A 21182-nucleotide genomic window follows, 5' to 3' on the forward strand; every position below is an offset into this window, starting at 1 on the left:
CTCAACCACAGTCTTTCCATTTGCGGCAATTGCACTTTGACACTATTAAACGACACTTAGGAGATTTAATCGATTAAGTAGGAAGATTTAATCGATTAAATCTCCAGTCAACCACTTTTGCTTATTTTGACCATTTAATCGATTAAATATTCAAGTTAATCGATTAAAGAGGGGCAGATTGGTAGATAGTTTACAATAAGGGGCAAAATGGTTATTAATTAATTATTGTGGGTCAAAAAGATCAAAAAGTCGAGAGCATATTATACATATTAACAAGTTCGGGAGGATGAAACTCAAAGTAGGGTGGATTTAATAAATAATTTATATATTTTAAAACAAATAAATAATTAAATTACATGAGTTTAAAAATTAAATCAATAACTATAAAAACAATCAAATCACAAACGAGTTTTGAAACTAAGTCAAAAGCGGGTCAGGTCGGATTTGACCCGATTTTGAAACCAAGTCAAACCCAATTTAGAAACCAAATCAAGTCTGATATGATCCAGTTCTGAACCAGTTCAAAAAAATTCAAATCAGGTCAAACCTGACTTGGATCAAATTAAACTGGGTCAAGTCAAAATACCTAACCTATAAAACCAAGTTGGGTCAGGTCGGCACAAAAATCCGACCCAACCTGACCCATGCACAACGCTACTTGTAGGCAAAAAAATTCATTTATTGTTTTTATAATAAATAATTATGAATTTATGGTTGTTTTCTAAATAATTACACATTTATTGCACAATATCACACCCAATTTGGAGTAATCAGTCATGCAGTTAGGCGTCACCAAGAGGCAGTTACGCCTAATTTAGGCGTCAATCGTCTGGTGTTGACACGTGTCACCAAAAATTAACAATTTAACCGTTAAACTTCTGAACTATGTTACACCGACAAGGGATACGACACGACACGACACTCTGACATGTTAATTATAAAAAATGTTAAATTTTGACACGTTAAGACACATTTTGATATTATATTATATTTTTAATTTAGGTAGTATATATTATATTTAGTATTCAATAATTTAACAAAAAAATAAAATTAAACTTATAATTCCCATCAATTTTGCAAAGAAATATAAGATATCTCAAATATTTATATTAAACTCAATAAAATCGTAATCGTAATATAACGAATCTAATAGTTATAACTCAAAATGCAACGCAACGTAACCTTTTAACCTTTTTTGAATCTTTGCAAAGAGTATTGGAGTGTCGGGAAGTGTCAGAGTTGTGATGAGTATCGGGAAGCGTCGGACACGACACGTCAAAATTTTTGAAGTGTCAGTGCTTCATAGTTTCTGAAGGTCATAACTTTTAACTCGGATATCCGAATCAGGTAATTGTTTTTTGATTCCACATAACTTTTTGAGATCTATGCAATGACACCTCATTTGATATATTTTATCTCTCACAAACACAATTCAAATTTGCAACAATGATACTATAAGAGCATTTCAACCCAAAAGCCTCCGAATTATTTTGGAACCAACACCAAACACAATCTTCTTTCAAAAAGAGTAAATAATTTTTTTGTCCTCAAGAAAAAACACAGGGTCCATTTTAAGGGAAATGATGTTGTAACAACCAATTAGTGTTACTTACCAATCAATTTTACCGTTAGGTCAATTATATTGATCAAACAGTTATATTTATTTTCATCTTTGTATGATTATGATTATCCATATTTAATACTTTATATTTATTTTTACCTTTGTATGGTTATGATTTTCCATATATAATACTTTCACATTAAATACGTGAAATCATAATCATACAAAGATGGAAATAAGTATAACCGTTGGATCAACATAATCGATCTAACGGTGAAATTGATTAGTAGTAACACTAATTGGTTGTTACAATATCTTACCCCCCATTTTAATCCATTAAAAAAATGTCGACTCCAAAAAAAAAAAAAATTCAAAATAAACCCAATTAATTGAAATCGTGTTCCTTCAAAAATTCAAAGAAGACCTATGTAATTTTTTTGGCTTGGAAGTCTAAAGCAGTGATTTTTTTTATTCCATATAATTTTTCGATATCTACGCATTGAAAAATTTTCGGAGAATTATTTCTTAATGCTGGGAAGTAAAATTTTAAATAACATCATTCACAAAGATGAAATATGCCAAAGGGGCATCCAATTGCAGGCTTTTCATGAAACGTGCTTTGATAAGAGGGTTTGAGGTGCTATATATGTTTGTAATAATGCAGAAGAACATGTTTTTAATGCAATATATCAAAAGTTTTGCATTTTTTAATACAACTTAAAGAACATTATATTTTCATCAATCTCTCTCACACTTTTATATTATGGCACTTTCTTTTCTCGCAATATCATACACTATTTTTTTTTCAAACATTTGGTAGAAAGTATATATTTTACTATGACATTAAGTATTCTTATTTATAGATGGACTAATCCACTTTGGCGTCATCATTAATTTCAAACCACGACTTATAAGATAAAGTCTCATCGTTGCAAATTCAAATTGTGTTTGTGAGAGATCAAGTATACCAAATGAGGTGTCATTGCGTAGCTCTCAAAAAGTTATGTGGAATCAAAAAAAGAATTACCTGATTTGGATACTCGAGTCAAAAGTTATGGCCTTTAGAAGTTTTACGCCTAACTTAGGCGAGACTGCCTCATGGGTGACGCATAACTTAGGCGTGACTGGTGACGCCCAATCCAAGCGTGACACACTGCAATACGCGCGTAAATAATTTCAAAACAACAATAAATTTGTATTTTTTTATTTAAAATGCAATTAATTAATTTGTTTGCCATAACTTGTAACAGATTGATATTTGTTGTTTTAAAAGATATAAGATTGAGTTATTTTAAGTAAAAGAAAGAAATATATAATGAAAATTATGGAAAAGAAAGTGAGTGAATTTTTTTAATTTAAATTTTAAATAAAAAATATTAATTTTAACTAAAATAACTATCCTTTAAAAGGATAAATATTTTCCCAACTTGTAATTAGGCATTTAGTCTTTGCATTATTCAATTAGTTTTTTTATATCTTTAAATAGTATTATATAAATTTTAATTCATGAATTTTATTATAACGATAAACTGAAGTATCGAAATAAAAATGTGTGGCAATATATTAAAACAGGTTATTTTATATATTAAATGATGCTAATATGATAAAATTATTTTGTTATATTGAAAAAGTCGTAGAGATTTTCCTGTGCTAAAATGAAAAAAAAAATTCAAGAAATTAATAACGGAAAGGGAGAGATTAGAATGGGCAATCACTCCCCCGTTGAACTTCAAGAATTGATGAAGTTCTCAAGGGAGAATTAACAGCCATTGAACTTATTTGCATGAGTTTTCATGTGTCTCCCCTTACAGAAAAAATAGTCTAACACGTTATACAGATTATTCCAATCCAATTTTCCGTTACTTTTTAAAGAAGCTGACCAAAAAAAAATTAAAATCTATTTACCATACAAGATTTTTTTCTTAAGACAATGATGAAAATTTTAATATACATATGGTTTTATTTCTTTTGGTACAATAAAAATATTTTATATTCTTCATTTTTATTCTTGAGCGAAAATGATTTTAAATTTATTTATTTATTATGTACACCTGCCAAATCAAGCTCTCACAGTCGATCACTATCACTGCGGTAGACCCCATTTGGTGCTAAAAGTCTCGATTCTCAATTCCCAACCAAAAATATCAGGAAGCAGACCTTATATTTCAACATTTTGTTTAGTTTTGTGGGGCATCTTCGTACATCGTACTGCTCTCGTTGCATTTGCCTCATATATACGTCACCTTTTCTTGAAAACAACATTTCTGGTTAACGGATGAGCTGGCCCGGTGACAATCATGTTAAACCTTTGCCTATTCAAAGGCTTCAAAATTCAGTAATAAGAAATGTCAAGCATCAGTTTTTCTCATTTGAAAACACAAGCAACGTACAAATTTCGTTGTTTTCTGTTAGATATAGAAATTATTCAAGGAACATAACTTAAACTTTTAGGAATAGTTGGTTCATCACTTTTTGTTTGGACCAAATGTTTGATGTAAAATTACGGAAAATTTTGTATCATTTTAAAGAATGTAAAGTTATGTCATTTTAAGAGAGAGAAAAAGATAGATAAAAAGGAGAAAGAGTTGACAAAAAAAAATAAAAGTGTGCGTCCCACCTCTTTGTGAGAGTAAAATGATATAAATTATGTCATTTAAAAGTATAAATATTTTTTCCTAAATTTATTTACGTGTTTTCTTATATTTTTGTAACAGTTGGTTGCGGTGCTAGTAAACTCGAATCGGTTGTTAACTTGATTGGAATAGTAAAGGGAAATATTACTTTTCTTTTATATAAAATAACTTCTCTCATGTTTTTTCACTTTGATTTTCGCACCTAATTTTTTTCTTTTTTTCTTTTTTCTCGTAATCGTGGGACCCATCCATTTTCTCTCTGCAACATAAGATAATTATCTTATGTTAAAGGAGACTAATAAAGACCAATATTAAATTAATCAATAATCGATTCAACCAATAAATTAATGATTTAATTGTTTGAATTAAATATATATAATAAATTAAATTAGAAAAATTATAGCTAATAAATAGAGTTGGTGTAGTGATAAGAGTTATAAGTTATAATCGCCGTGGTCTAGATTCAAATTTAATTAGTAATATATTTCAAGTATTTTATCCAAAATTTCACAAAATCAAATTTTTTTAAAATCGGTGCCGGTTGATCTGATTCATAATTTATTCACTGATCTTATATCTGGTCAAATGCATAACCAATTCAATACCTGAATTAGATCAATTAGGGATCCAATTTACCGATGAACCAGTTGGACAGCCCGAGTCAGGCGATTTTCATAACACTGGTTGATTGATGACATTTTCCCTTTCTTATTTTGGATTAGGTAACCATTGAATGGCCGAAAAAAATTGTATTCTTCTATGGTAGCTAAGTTACCACTATAAAAAATGGGTATGTAATATCCCTAACTTATTTAATTAGATAATTGCATGTGATTAAATAATTAAACATGCATTATTGGATTGAATTAAGTAAAAGGCTTAAATAAATAAATTAGGGTCACTTTTGAGTTAAAAGTGCAGTCAGTAAGATTTTTGGGGTAAAAATGCGTGTAAGCAAAATTACTCAGAATGTAAAAGTAAAGTTAGAAATATGACTGAAAAAAGATTCTAGTTCATTGGGTAAAGTTTGGTAGTGAATGGAGGTGAGTAGATAGATAAACTTTTACCCAGTTGAAGTAACTTAACATGTGTAAGTTGAAAAACCTCATAACCTTATCCTCATTTTCTTCTTTCTTCTTCGTCGAGCAATAGGGAGAGTGAGAGAGAAGCTATTGTTGTTGGATGCTCAAACCTAACTTCCTCATTTCTCCACCAAATCCATCCATTCCAAAGCCAAAAACACTTAGAATCTTCTCTCATTCCAAATCCTAGCTTAGTTTTGAGTGGGAATCCTTATGGAGAGAGATCCTCCCCCTAAAGATTTTGAGTTTCTTAGAGATTGGTGGAGTTTGAGGGCATTTCACACTATGGGAGCTTAGAAAGCGTTCATCCCTTGGTTGTGTGGCCTTGTGTGGTAAGTTTCCCTTACTTAACACTAGCTTTCATGGAGATTTCAAAAGGTTGAAGATGATGAATAGTGTTTTGTGGGTTGCATGAGTTTGAGTTTGATTGAGGCTTAATTCATTTGTAAAAGTTATTAGGAATGATGAATAAATAGTAGAAATAAACTTAGATAGTCATTTGATTATAATATTAAAATTGCAAGAATCTATGCTTGGTTTGTGGATTTTCTTGCATTTGTAAGCCATGGTCTAGTTGGATATTGATTGTGTCCATGTGATTGCTATGATTGAGGCAAGTGGACCATCCTTGAGTGATCAATCATTGGACGAAGCTATGGAGCTTGAATAGCTCCTTTGGATTGGTGTGTATTTTGTAAGATTGTAGCTTGAATTCAAAGCTTGATTGTGGAACTTGGTAAAGGACGAGGGTATATTGGAAGCAATTAAGGTAAACTTTTTGATCTTGGAGGTTCATCCCTTTTGTTGTTCCACCGTTGCTTTGATGGAAGTAATGGTTAATGATTGAGTGATAATGTTAGTATTACGGTATGTTTGCTTTCATATAGTATTGTTGTGTCATTGGAGAAAAGGCCAATGGATAAGCACTAGGGGCAAGGTTGTATGATTAGTGGAAAGGACTAAGATGCAATTGAAGCTTGTGTGATGATTTGATTGTTTAATTCTTTGGCCATTTGAACGCATGAGTATGCTGCAGTTAAATCATTACTGTTATTGCCTTTGGATATATGATGTAGGTCATGTCATGTGTATACTAACCTTTCATGCAGGAAGTGAACTCTGAGATTGGAGGAATTCTCCAAGAACCCTGGGTTTATTGAGTTTTATCTCTCCCCATTTAGAGACTGTTATTTCAGGTATTAACATAGATGATGCAGGTCAGGCACGAGGTAAGAGGCCTAAGTAGATTGCCATATGATAGCATGTGATATGATTATTTTGAAGTGCCTCACATGTATTTACATTTGGTTGCATCTTATATTTTGGTAGAAAGATATGTATAGGATGCACACTTGGTAATAATATTGTATTGGACTAACAATATGTATTTTTGGGGACTTAGACCATGATCATAGTCATTTTGTATCCTTGATGGTTGAAAGGAGCAAAATAGCTTTAATCATGTGCTTTGTTAAGTCTAAGTCCTGGAACCTTGATTATTATGTAATTATATGCTATTGTATGATGAAAAGGCTTTCAAGCTTATTTGAATATCATTTGAGCCTTGAAATGACAAGGAACCATGTATTGAAGTTGTTGTACAATGTCAATTAGGTGAAAGAAAACCTTTGGAGTTGAGAATCAATATAAATATAAGGATATCATGTCTTGATGTCTATTTTTCATATCTTATATGATAGATTTGGATCTTTGGTTTTCTTTGAAGTTATAGATCTTTTTCTTAGCTTTCCAACGAGACCAAGATTGTGTTAATCGGATAAGTATAACTCAAGTTATGGGTGAAATACGAAAGTGGCGTGTAATCTCCGGACCCGTGGCGCTGACAGCGCCGTAAGACAGTGGGAAGTCAGTGTTCTTGAGCTATTAGCAGCGGTCGGGCGCTATCAGTGCCGGACCCCGTGAAATTCATCACCATTTTCTTAAAAAATTCATAACTTGAGTTACGCTGCTCTAAATTGAGCACGGTTTGAACTCACGTGTAGCTATCGAAGAGATCTATAACATAGGGGGAGATAAGGATCACATGGGAGGTATATAATTCTTGGAGTAATAAAAAGTAAAGATGTTTAGTGTTGAATATGACTAAAAATGAGTTTTAAGCTTTGATAGTTTAAAGGGACTACTTGACACTTTGAGGGAGCAATGTGTGGCATAGTTAAATAAACCCTTAAGTGTTCCGCATATTGTTTGAGTTATGATTACACTTGTTTTAATTACGGAATTGATTTTAAACAGAAAAATTTATTAACGAAAAGGAAAAAGTTTATCCATATTTTAATTCAATTGTTGTGATTGTAACTGCGCTTAATGCTATGCGTAATGTGAACAAACTGGTTCTAGAACGTGGTGTTACGAGATAAATGCTAATAATTTTTTGAAGCGGTTTCAGTTAAACCGACTCAATAATATTTATAGACAGTATATTCGGCATTTTAAAAAAGGAACTATATTTCTCATGTTATCAGAGATAAAATTATCTCTAACACATATATGTTAAGATATCACTACAAAAAAATGGGTAAATGTTAATGCATTTTTGAAGCGGTTTCGATCAAACCGACTCCAATATATATTTCCTGACGGTTTATTCAGCATTTAAAAAAAAAGGAATATATTTCTTATGTTGAAAGTGATAAAATTATCTCCAACACAAAAATAAAAATATGTAAGGACCATATAGAGCCATATGAAGAGAAGAGAGAAAAAAAAATATAAGTTATATAATATGTGTGTAAAAGATAATTTTATCTCCTATAATATAAGAGACGTTAAACCCTTATAAAAGACGTCGTTAAATGATGTCAATCTTCGGCCATTTTCATGATGCTAACTATAAGCATACACTAATTAATAGTATTTCTTCAACAATGATGGCATAACGACAAAAGTTTTGGTGCTCTGGGAGCATCAAATTTTAAGTGATCCAAACCAATAAAAATGTGACAACTAATCCAGAGAGAGAAGGGAGTAAAATATTTTTTTTTATACAAGTGTCAATCTCTCAATGGAAGGAGCACATGGCAAGCAGGAACACTAAATTTTTTTCCCAGATTAACACATTCTGAGGCGATTCAGGCTTTGTTTGGGAGTTGGTTTTAGGAAGGGAAGGAAAGAAAATGGAAGGTTTTAGAAAGCTCTTCCCTTGTTTGTGAGTTTAAAAAAAGAAGGGTAAGAAATTGGAGATATTTACTAAACTCTCCAAAACCCTCTTTCTTCTTAAAATTAAAGTTTTCCCAATTTGGGGGGGTTTGAGGGGGAAAATATTAAAAATTACTTATTTACCTTTAGCATTAAAATGTGAAAACTACATAAACGGGAATCATTTTTAAATGTGACATTATTAGAAAAGTCTCAAATACCGATAGAATTTATCGACGAAAAATATTTCGTCAAAAATAGTGATGAAATTTTTGATGAAAATCGTATACGTCAAATTTTTTTCGTCAAAAAGATTGACGAAACACATTTCCATCGAAAAGTTTCGATGTAAAACAATTTCGTCAATTTTTTTTACGAAAAACATTTCCATCAAAATTTGTGACTAAAACATTTCTATAAAAAAATTTCACGAAATTTTTTTTTGTCAAAATTCTTTATGGAATCTAAATTTCGTCAAAATATTACACAAAAAAACATATTTTTCGAAATTTTTGAGGAACAAAATTCCAACAAAAGTTTCAACGAAAAGAATTTCCATCAAAAAAGTTTTACTGAAAAAATTTCCTCAAAATTGGTTACAGAATTTAAATTTTATCGAAAGTTTTTTACGGAAACATTTTCGTTAAACGTTTGGACCAAAAAAAATTTCGTCGAAATTTTAACGAAACAAATTTCCATCGAAAATTTTCGAAGAAAATATTTTCTTCAAGTTTTTTGATAAAATAAATTTCGATCAAAATTTTCAACGGAACACATTTCTCTAAAAAAATTTCGACATAAAATATTTTCGTAAAATTTTTGACGAAAAATATTTCGATAAAAAATTTTGACGAAAAAAATATTCTGTTAAAATTCTTACAGAATCTAAATTTCGTCGAATATTTCGAATGAAACATTTCCCTCCAAATTTTTGACAAAACAATTTTCGTCAGAACACATTTCCATCAAAATTTTGAACGAAAAACATTCTGTCAAAATTTTTGATAGAATTTTTTTTACGTTTAAAACATTTTATGAAAAAAATTATTTTCGTCTAAACTTTTGATGAAAACGAAATTTCGGCAAAAATTTTAAAAGAAAATTTATTTTTCTAAAAAATTTCATCGAAGAAAAAATTTCGTCGCTTTTCGAAGAAAAAATAATTTTGTGATGAATGTTTCGTCATTTGCAACGTAGAAATTTCGTCGAAAATATGATCTTTTTTAGTATTGTGAAAAATACATAAATAATTTTGATAAAATTTTTAAATTTAATTTAATTTTAAAATGTACTAATTATATTATTTTTTTAAAAAGAGTAAAATAGTAAAAATATTTTATTATCCCTCCATTTCCCCCTTGTCATTTTTTTTAAGTCTCAAACATGGGAAGGGAATACCCTTCATTTCCCTTCCCTTCCTTCCCCTCCTTTTCCTTTGGATGGAGGGGAGGGGAAGGAAGGGAAGGGAAATGAAGAGTATTCCCTTCCCTTGTTTGGGAGTTAAAAAAATGGTAAAAGAGGAAAATTGAGGGTTAATGAGATATTTTTACCATTTTACTTTTTTTTAAATTAATATAATTATTATATTTTACAAATTAAATAAAATTTAAAATTTCTAACAAAATTATGTATGTACTTTTCACAACACCAAAAAAGATCATATTTTCGATGAAATTTTTACGTTGCAAACAATGAAAATTTCATCATAAAATTATTTTTTCGTCAGAATACTTTTCGTCAAAAAGCGATGGAATTTTTCAACTGATGAAAATTTTTACAAAAATAAATTTTATGTCGAAACTTTCGACGAAATTTATTTTCCATCAAATGTTTTAAAGGAAAAAAGAATTCTGTCAAAAATTTTGACGGAACGTTTTCCATTCAAAATTTCGATGGAAATGTGTTCTGACGAAAATTTCGACAGAAATTGTTTTGTTAGAAATTTTAAGGGCAAAGTTTCATTCGAAACTTTCGACGAAATTTAGATTCTGTAAAGAATTTCGGCAGAATAATTTTCCCGTCAAAATTTGTTGTCGAAATATTTTTCGTCAAAATTTTTTACGGAAATATTTTTGACAGAAATGCGTTCCGTTGAAAATTTTGATGGAAATGTTTTGTATCAAAAATTTTGACGGAAATATTTTTCGTCGAAAATTTTCGATGGAAATGTGTTTCGTTAAAAATTTCGACTTTTTTTTGCCAAAAAGTTTAACGAAAATATTTCCGTCGAAAACTGTCGACGGAATTTAAATTCTGTTAAAAATTTTGATGAAATTTTTTTCGTCAACAATTTTCGATAGAAATGTGTTTCGTTGAAATTTTTCGTCAAAAATTTCGATGAATATATTTTTTTGTTAAATATTTTGGCAAAATTTAGATTTCGTAAAGAATTTTGACAAAAAAAAAAAAATTTCGTCAAAATTTTGATGGAAATATTTTCAGTTAAATATTTTGATGTAATTGTTTTACGTCGAAACTTTTCGATTAAAATGTGTTTCATCAAAATTTTGGACGGAAATATTTTCGTTAAAAGTTTTGACACAATTTAGATTCCATCAATAATTCTGACTGAATTTTTTTTTCGTACAAATTTATGTTAGTGATTATGGCAAAATTTGGTTCTGTCTCTAATTTTGTCTTTAGTTTTGACGTGAAATTTTTAACATATATGATTTTCATAAAAAAATTCATCACTATTTTTGACGAAATATTTTTCGTCAATAAATTCTGTCGGTATTTGAGACTTTTCTAATAATATCGCGTTTAAAAATGATTCACAATTATGTAGTTTTAACATTTTAATGCTAAAGGTAGATAAATAATTTTTAATATTTTTTCCTTCAAACCCTCCAAATTGGGAGAACTTTAATTTTAAGAAGAAGGAGGGTTTTGGAGGGTTTAGTAAAAATTTTCAAACTCTTCCCCTCTTTTTTTTAAACTCACAAACAAGGGAAGAGCTTACTAAAACTCTCCATTCCCTTCTCCTGCTAAAACCAACTCCCAAACAAAGCCGGATTGTGAGATAGTTCAAATTTTTATTTATTTTTTTTATTTGTAATGAACTAAATATTTAATGTTCATGTTTAAATTGTAATTATATATTATTTTTTTGCATGTGTGTCCCCCTCTTTTATTTAAATAAATGACACAGCCTAATTATATTGTCTTTTAGATGTGTGAATGTAGTATAAAATCACAATATAAGTAATTTGATTTGTCAAAGTATAATTAATTATGTCAATTACAAAATAATATGTGATTCAATTTCATTTGATTTGTTTGTATAAAATAATGTGGATTAGATTATCGGCAAAGTTAAAGAAATAATGTGTAATGTGTAATGTGTGCAGTAAATTTAACATCATTACGATTGGTTTTTATGTTATCACGAATAGGAAAATTTCTTTGGTATTTCTGTTTAAGGGTGTTAACGAGCCGAGCCGAGCCGAGCTTTACTCTTAGAAGGTTAAGTCTGTATTTAAATGGATCATCTTGACGAAGCCTGTTACCCATTATAAATATAATTATTGGCCCGTGACCTGTCTTATTTTCAAGAAATAAAAGCCTGACTTAGCCTGTTAGCCTATTTTAAAAATATAAGACAATAAAATTTATCCAAACAGAATATATAATCAATAACACTAGTAATTCCATAAATATTCATAAATTCAATGTATATCCAAACAACATAATATAGAACAAAATCATTCAAAGACTCTGTTGAACCAATAAAATGGGATGAAATGGATTGAGGAGAAAGAGAGGGCTATTACAAGTAGTATAAAAAATATAAAATTAAAATAAAAAATAATATACTAGGTCGGCTTGAGAGGCTCTAAGACCGAGCTTTTGAATTGGAGCTTGATGCCTTTTTATTAAACGAGCTTTTATACAAGTTCAAGTCGTCTGATGCCAACAATCAATTTTAGACATGTAAGCTCAGGCATTCACGAGCCGAGCTAAAAGCCCTTGGCTCGTTTAACACCTCTATTTTTGTTATACTAAACTCGGAACATTATTTTCCCAAATTGAATTTTTTTGATTCCATTTGAATCCAAACATTTTTTCATATTTTCCTTTAAATTCAAAATTTTTCTTTTTTATAAAAAATGTTTGATTCAACTGTGGTACCACCGAAACTCTCCATGAATAGGAATATAGAAGTTAGCATTATTTAATAAGAGTTAATGAAAATTTATAAATATGTGAATTAGATTATAGGCACAATTGAGGATTACTGGATAAGGTGTGGATCACTTGTATTGGCTAATAGGAGAATATAGAGCCCAATTCGATGAGTTTTTTTTTTTCTTCAAAAACTATTTTTTTTAACAAAAAAAAACACTTTCGGTAAAAAAATATGTTTGGATGTTTATTTTTTTTTTAAAAAGAAAAAAGTTATAAAAAAATTAAAAATATGCTCTTTTTGGAAGCTAGAAATTTTAACTTCTAAAAAAAATATAAGTCAAAAAATGAAATATTTTTTTAAAAATCTCAATAATTTTAATTTTTATAAAAATCTCAGAAATTTTAATTTTTATAAAAAATACTTCTAAAATAAATAAGACATAAAAATTACTTTTTTTTAAAGCCGATCCAAATATACGAAATTCGCTAAACAAAACGAATAAAGATTCAAAATAATCACAGCTTTCAAATTGGCTAAACTAGAGGTCACAAGTCACAACGACTAAGTACTCAGCGAAAAAGAAAATGACAGAATAAAAAAAATATCCATACGAAAATAAAAAATAAGAGAAAAAAACAAAAAAAAAAACTCAATAAAAAGTATTCCGAAAGCTAAAAAAAAAAAAAAAAAACACCAAGTTTAACTGATGTGGGAAAGACTGTATGGAGTACATATGTGGGGTTTTTTTTTTTTTTTTTTGGAAACTACATATGTGGGTTTTAGTCTTCTGTTAACTGCACTTGGTTATATAATTAAATTTTATTTGAAGTTTAATTTTATGATATAATTTGATAGTTGAATATAATATTCTTAGAGATGTTAATGGATGCTTTCTGGGATAGCATGTACGAAAAGCAAGCTGAAATTATAAAGTTCACACGGGAAAAAAAGAGAGAGTCGCAACCACATCAAAATAATCTTAAAAACTCCTTCACATGCAGCTAACTCAGAATCTTGAAGAATGATCCTATTGGAACAACAGAATGCTATTCAAAGATAAGTATTATAGGTTGTAGTAGCGAGGATGAAATTAACGACGGAATTTTCATAGCAATTCTCTCACTATACAAAATTTTTCTAGTAGTTCAAATTCGTAAATTCAACTAAGTATGTTCATAATAGGTTGTTTGGCTGCTATTATTTAATTGACTGTTAGGCCACCTTAAGTGGCTGTTAGCTACATTTAATTGCAGTAGTTGTTTTTGTCTTTTTGTAGTTGATCGTAGTCGATTGTAAATAAAATTTGTGTATAAGTACAGCAATTGCTTATGGAATAACAGAAACTTAACCATATTTCTTGTCAGATCCTTTAGTCTTTAGGTATATTAAAAAGTTGAAATTGATCTACGGTATGAAAAGCAAGAAGACCATGCAATGGTCGAAATCGAAATCGAAATCAGAATAATACGCTAAAATTAGACAAGAGTAGTGCATGTTTTGCTGCTTCAACTTGATCAAACTGGACCACATATAACCAACCCCATGTGGTTAGGCTAAAATTGGCCAGCCAAGGTTTGCGAAATGCGTAGTTTACATCTTAAGTTAACTTACTGGTAGTCGGTTAATAAATTTAGGGTACTATCGTTGTTGAGGGAACCACATCTATTGTTCTTCTAGAGGCTCAAATACATTGAAGCAAATGACTTTACCTCGAAGACAAAGCGACACAGTTCATTATTTTTCCTCCCAAGCTACCCAAACATTTGAATTGAAAAAATGGGGAGGGTTATATTTATAAACTTTTTTGTTTACAAATTCTTACAAATTATACTATGTTCTTTCAAAAGTATATAGTGTAATTTGTAAAAATTTATAAAAAAAATTTATAAACGGATCCTTCCTCTTGAAAAATAGTATTTCAGGTTTTGAAGTTGTATGTACACTCCAAGGAACGAATAGCAAGCTCAATATATTACATAAGGCCCATAACACATGATTCACTCCACGAAAAGCTACCCATAAATGACCATTTCCAAAAGTTTAAGCGGTTAGGTGTTATATTTCTTTAATATATATGAGAGACCATTGGACTTGAAAAATAAATGACAGCATTAAACTCAGTTTATCAGTATTAAAAAATGTCATAATATTTAATTATTTTTATTAATAAAATAAGAACGATAAGGATTGAACGCATTACCATTTAGTTATGTTGATATCATATAAAGAATCATTTCAATTCAAAAACTTAAATAAGATTATATTAATAATTTTATATTTATCTAAAGAATACCTCAGCCAAAATTATTTGAATTAACAAATATTATTTCAATTTTATCAAGTTGTATGTACGCTCCAAGACACCAATAAGAGGTTCAATACTTCAATTGATACGCTATATAAGGACACAGGGCACACATCTCTACTCCACAACAGAGAAGGGCAGAGAGAGAGAGAGAGATGGAAAAGAGCAAGGTGCTTATAGTTGGGGGAACAGGGTACTTGGGAAAAAGGTTGGTAAAGGCGAGTTTAGCTGAAGGACACGAAACATTCATTCTTCAGAGGGCAGAGATTGGGGTTGACATTGAGAAAGTTCAGCTTCTCTTGTCATTCAAGCAACAAGGAGCTCATCTCGTGAAAGGTTCCTTGGATGACCATCAGAGTCTTGTGAACGCTGTAAAACTAGTTGATGTTGTGATTTGTGCCATATCTGGTGTTCACATACGCAGCCACCAAATCCTCCTACAACTTAAACTTGTTGATGCAATCAAAGAAGCTGGAAATATCAAGGTAATATTAACCTTTTACAAGTATCACAGTCCAATATAATCCACCAAGTCCTTATTTACATGAAATTAAGTCTTATCATTGCTCTCATCATTATAAGAAATTTCATGAATTGATAGTGTTAAGTCAAATAATATGAACTCTGTGCACAGAGATTTTTCCCCTCAGAGTTTGGTACAGATCCAGCAAGAATGGCACATGCATTGGAGCCTGGAAGAGTAACATTTGATGACAAAATGGTAGTGAGGAAAGCCATTCAAGAGGCTAATATACCATTCACCTATATTTCTGCTAATTGCTTTGCTGGTTACTTTCTTGGTGGGCTGTGTCAACCTGGCTTTATAATCCCCTCTAGGGATTCTGTGGTCTTGTTTGGAGATGGAAACGTAAAGGGTAACTAGCTAGCTATGTACTTTCCAAATTCATAATGTTCTGTGATTCTTAAAATTGTTTTGCATGATGTGTGTGTATGTACTTGTTTAAAGAATATAAAAGTGTGTTAAATTTGGCAGGGATCTATGTGGAGGAAGATGATATAGCCATGTATACTATCAAAACCATAGATGACCCCAGAACTCTAAACAAGACAGTTTACATAAGGCCACCTGAAAACATATTATCACAGAGAGAGGTTGTTCATATTTGGGAGAAACTGATTGGTAAAGAGTTGCAAAAATCTTCAATTTCGGCTGAACAGTTTCTAAGCTCCTTGGAAGGTGAGATCAATATCACATTGTGCCGACAATATTATTTGCACATCATATTTTTTATCATAGAAAAAATTATTTATTCTTTTAAAGCATATAAACTTAAGTTGTTTTATTTTTTTTAATTATGTACTTTAAGAGAATTCATAATCACAATATTAGAATTACTTTTTTTTCTCTCTTGAGAAATTTGTCGGCTGATAAGGAGAGAGAGAAAAAGCAATTTTCATATTATAATTATGTACTCTTTGAAATATATAATTATAAGAGATGAAATGACATAAGTTTATATCTTTTAAAATGACATACACTAAAACCTTTATTATAATATGGGTTGTGTTTGATTGTGTTCTGATTATTTTGTTCTGAAACCTGTTTTATATAATAGTTAATAAAATAAATGATTTTTTTTTTTAAAAGTCAAACACAAAACAAAAACAATTCAGATATGATCTCTAAATTTTATTTTAAAAATGAATAAATAGTTATAATTAAAAAAAAAAAAGATTACAAAACAAAACTTATTAAACATTTTTTTTACTTTTTTGTTCTAAATGTCAAAATTTTATTTTTCAAAACAAATTTAAAACATACCCATAAATTCCTGAAAGATTTGGTCTTAATTTGCTATCCACACTATATTCCTTTTTTCCTTGTGGAACACCCACTTTCTCTCACACTTACTAACTGTTTGGATGATTTATTTATTTATTTTAGTTTCTTTTCTTTTTATAAAGTAAAAAATAAGCTAAATAAATTTTTACAAAAGTTTTTATAATAAAATCAGCTATTTTTTATAATAATAAAAATTCAAAAGCTAAAAGATCACGGGAGGAACTTTTTTTAAGTTCTTATCAATTTTTCTTAACATGAGATTTGAGTTTTTAAATAACTTTTAAGCTGAAATTTTTATGTAATTATCAAATAACTTTTAAGTTTTTTTAATCTCTTTTCTTTTAGTCTCAGCTTAAAAGTTGCTTTTAACTTAAAAAAGAGAATATTCCAATAGACTCTTAGGCATTAGCCCTCACTCATCAATTTTGGAGCTACGCATGGGTCAAATTAAATTGAATTTTTGAAGAATTAACAATTTGGTTCAATAAACCAAACTTTTTTTTATTTTTTTCAAATCAGTTTGGTTCGGTTCAAAATAGTTCAGGTTGGTTCAAAACGGTTTGGGTTAGTTCGAAAAAAGTCTGGTTTGATTCGGAACCAGTTTAGAGCGAACTTATTTTAAAAAGAAAAGAATAATAAAAAATAAAAGAAGCCACTAAATAAATAAATAAGAAAAATAGAAAAAAAATAATTAGATTCTTGAACTGATTCTGAAAATCAGTTCGGTTCAGTTTGTAAACTGATTCTTTAAAAAATTAATTATTTTAAGTGTAATTTAATTGAGTTCATAATTTAATTCAATTTTTTTTATTATTTTACACGCCAAAATCATCGTTATGAAAATATCTTTTCAGTGGTAAAGGTGTACCGAGCACTCCATTGGTACACTCTATCAAATATGGCAAAAAGCAACTCAATTACACTCTTATTTTTATGATTATTTTCTTTTATATTTTCTTTTCCTATTTGATAAGGAAATACCTACTCTTATTACACTGACAATTCTAGCTGTCATCATTCTCTTGTATAATTCAGATTCTCTGCCTCTCTCTCTCTCATCTATAATCTTATCTCATTATCTGTATGACTGTATCCATCTATGTTCTTTTTACATATAATATAAAAAATATTTCAATATGATTATTATGTTACAATTTTTTAAATTTAATTTTTTTTCTTTTTTATTATATAACTCTAATTTCTTTTCGGCTCTCGACTTTTCATTTTTTATTGATATCTTTTTTGACTTTTCTGTAAACTTTTTAATTTTTTTACCATAGAAACCAAAAGTGTGTCCTTTTTAATGAATTAGAAAAAACATACATACTTTAATACAAAATATACATTTGTAAAATGTCTTTAAATATTATTTTTACACACATATATATATATATATATATAAAATATTATATATATTTTGGTAAGGGCTTTACTTCTCTCATGCTATAGGAGATATGTTATCTTATGTTGTGAGATAAATTAAATGGAGTCCACCAATTTTTTAAAAAAGAAAAAGAAAAAAAGAGAGAGGCACATCTTTTTATGTGAGTATGACATGAGGGATATATCTTATGTAACATAAGAGTATAATTTCCCTTTTGTTAATGATATAATTTTCTTGAACTAAAAGAAGAATGTTTAAATAATGGGAAAAATATGTATCAAAAGATATAAAGTCGTGTCATTTTAAGTGAGAAAAAAAAAAAAAAACATGAGAGAGAATATATTTTTTGTAAAGATGTAGATCACACCTATTTGTGATAATAAAAGAATATAAAACATTTATCTCTTAAATAATATTATAATTAGGACTGCTCTTCTTAGTAAAAAGAAGTACAGTGTGTTTACCGAAAAAAGAAAGAAAGAAGAAGTACAGTGTGAATGAAGAAAACCGTGATGTGCCCATAAGTTATGATACGACCCCCCAGTGTGCCTCTAATAAATTTTAAGTAGTAGTTTATTATCTGATCCATATTAACATCCTAAAAAGTCCACATAATATAAACCATGCTTTAATAATTGCGATTATAGCATCAAATCAAATAAATTTGAGTATATTGTTAGTTATGCAAGTATTTGCCAATTCTTTGTTGACAAGTGTTTCTAAGGATAAATTATTGCATGTTTTGTGGAGCTTCATATGAGATCATTATTTACATTTTGATATTTTATCCTTTTTTAATATTAAGATTCATCATTCACTTGCATATTTAATAATTCAGTCTTGTTTTTTATTTTAAACACTAAAAGAAATAAATATATAAGTGAGCAATTAGTCTTATCATTAATTAAAGCTAAAATGTTAAGAGCTAAAAGGAGTGCGCACAAACTTACTTGACGTTTTAGGAGTATGTGTAATAATTTTTAGTCTTAAGGGCACGAGTTAGTAAATATTTAATATTTTTCATGAAATCATTTTAACTATTCCATCCTTTTAAAAATAATTTACCTTGAAGGTTTTATACAATGATTAAGAAGATCAACAAATACTTTTGATTTTAAGAAAAAAGAAGAAGTTAATTTGACTATATTATCTTTAATGCTCTGTTATTTCACTTAATGGAGATATTAAAAGATAAAGATAAAATAAAAATAACAATAATTAATATTTTCTTGATTTTCTAAAGTGATTAATAATTTAAAATAAATTAAAACTTTTAAAGTGATAATCAGTTTAAAACGGAAAAATATTTGAAGTGATGAATATTAACATAAGATTTTTTTATAAATACGAAATAACATAATAAATAAAGATTTTGATTAATATATGATGTCTTCAAGGAAAAGTTATCAAAAGATAATTAAGATAGAATTAGAAAATTATTTTATAAAAAATAAAAGTAACCATTTTAAATATTTTTATGTCCTAAAAGAATTTAATTGACATGTATTGACTTTTTTCATTTAAATTATATATAAAGTTAAGAGATGAATTTAAATATTATTATAAATAAAATAAAACAAAACAAAATCCAATCGTATAATTATCAAATTTTAAATATAAATCTCTTTAGGAATTGATATTTCTCATGCGAGCCTAAGATAATTTATGTCTTCTACTCTCATAAAAGTAGATAGAACTTAATTTTTTTTCTTGGGTTTTACTTTTCTTCTGTGAAAGAAGATAGCATGCTTTTCCTGTGGACTGAAAATTGACATGGGTCCATTTAATTTTTTTTCTCTTTCTTGTTTTGGTGGGTCCCATTGCTAGTTTGTGAGTGTAGTTGGAGAGAAAAAATTTCCTATAAAAAGAGATTAATAAACCCCTTTTTTCTTTCTGTCTCTTCTTCTCTCCTCGAAGAACTCCATCCACTCCGAGGTGTGTATAAGAGTTATCTCCTACTAGTAAAAGAAACATTAGACCCATCTTTCTATAATATTTTGTGCTATGTTTAATAGTTTTTACCGAACATTATCTTTTTAAATATTTTGACTATAAAGTTTTTCTAAAGAAAAATAAAGTAATTGCATTAAATACTTATTTATTAAAAAAAACTGTAATATAGATATTTGATTTAAACAACTTGTGCAATAGGCAGGTAGGATTACAAGGGTAAAATAACTAGTCCTATTTTTATTTTTTGTTTTTAAATTTCAATAATATTTTCTTGTGAAACACAGGACAACCGTATGCGGAGCAAGTGGGAATGATACATTACTACCATGTTTGCTTTGAAGGCTGCCTCGCAAATTTTGAGATTGGAGAAGAACAGCTTGAAGCTTGTCAACTGTATCCTCAAATCAAGTACACTACCGTTGGCGAGTACATGAAACGCTATGTTTAAAAGTTTTTTATTTGTTTACCTTATGTATCTCTTTAGATCACAGATTGGGTTGAACTTAATAAAAACTGCGTGATGTGTAATTGTAAACGAGACCAAAAAAATGGCATACACAATATTTGATCATGTTCTCTACTATTGCAAATACAATACAAGGATGTATATTGTGATCATGAAACGATGTCTTATTATTAATAATATGTCTTGTGCATGAAATTAATTTTATGTGCTATGTCTTATTGATTGTTGTAATGATTTCTTGACTTTTCTCCATAAACGTAGTTGGTTAATTCATTCATTTATTCTCGCGCGAATATGGACATATTGAAGCTTGTTTCAACTGCTTGGTCGTTTCATCTATATTCTTGTGCGGGATTGGTTTACAACTTACCGGTCAATTAATGACGTTGTTGTTCTTACGGAAAATATAATACGTCCTATAATTAAGGTCATTGGTATTGGAACAGTTCCATTCAAGATGTGCATGATGGAATGGTGAGAACTTTGTCAAATGTTCGGCACATACCAAACTAAAAAAAAGTTTCATTTCTTAAGGCATTCTTGATTAAACAAGGGTACGTATGTGTTCTATTAAAGGCAACGTTCTGATGGTCTCCAAATATGCTATTATCATGATAGGTAGATTTTGGTTAATGGTCCTTAATTCTTTATGGTGCTACATCAGGTATTATCTGTATCTAATTTAGATACTACTAGGATACTAGCT

The 21182-nt window shown here is 29.0% G+C and overlaps 1 protein-coding gene across 1 annotated transcript; it reads left to right on the forward strand.

Moving 5' to 3' along the window:
- The first annotated feature begins 15024 nt into the window (after positions 1–15024).
- On the forward strand, positions 15025–20547 carry LOC133289206 (bifunctional pinoresinol-lariciresinol reductase 2-like). The gene is made up of 4 exons (XM_061487097.1): positions 15025–15354; positions 15504–15744; positions 15864–16067; positions 20295–20547. Exons 1-4 carry the CDS (start codon positions 15025–15027, stop codon positions 20456–20458), a joined length of 939 nt encoding a protein of 312 aa, XP_061343081.1. The 3' UTR covers positions 20459–20547.
- The last annotated feature ends 635 nt before the right edge of the window (positions 20548–21182 follow it).

Source organism: Gastrolobium bilobum, unplaced genomic scaffold (assembly GCF_033153095.1).
Source record: "Gastrolobium bilobum isolate Gb01-03AN ecotype WA unplaced genomic scaffold, APGP_CSIRO_Gbil_v1 utg10696, whole genome shotgun sequence".
Classification (NCBI taxonomy): domain Eukaryota; kingdom Viridiplantae; phylum Streptophyta; class Magnoliopsida; order Fabales; family Fabaceae; genus Gastrolobium; species Gastrolobium bilobum.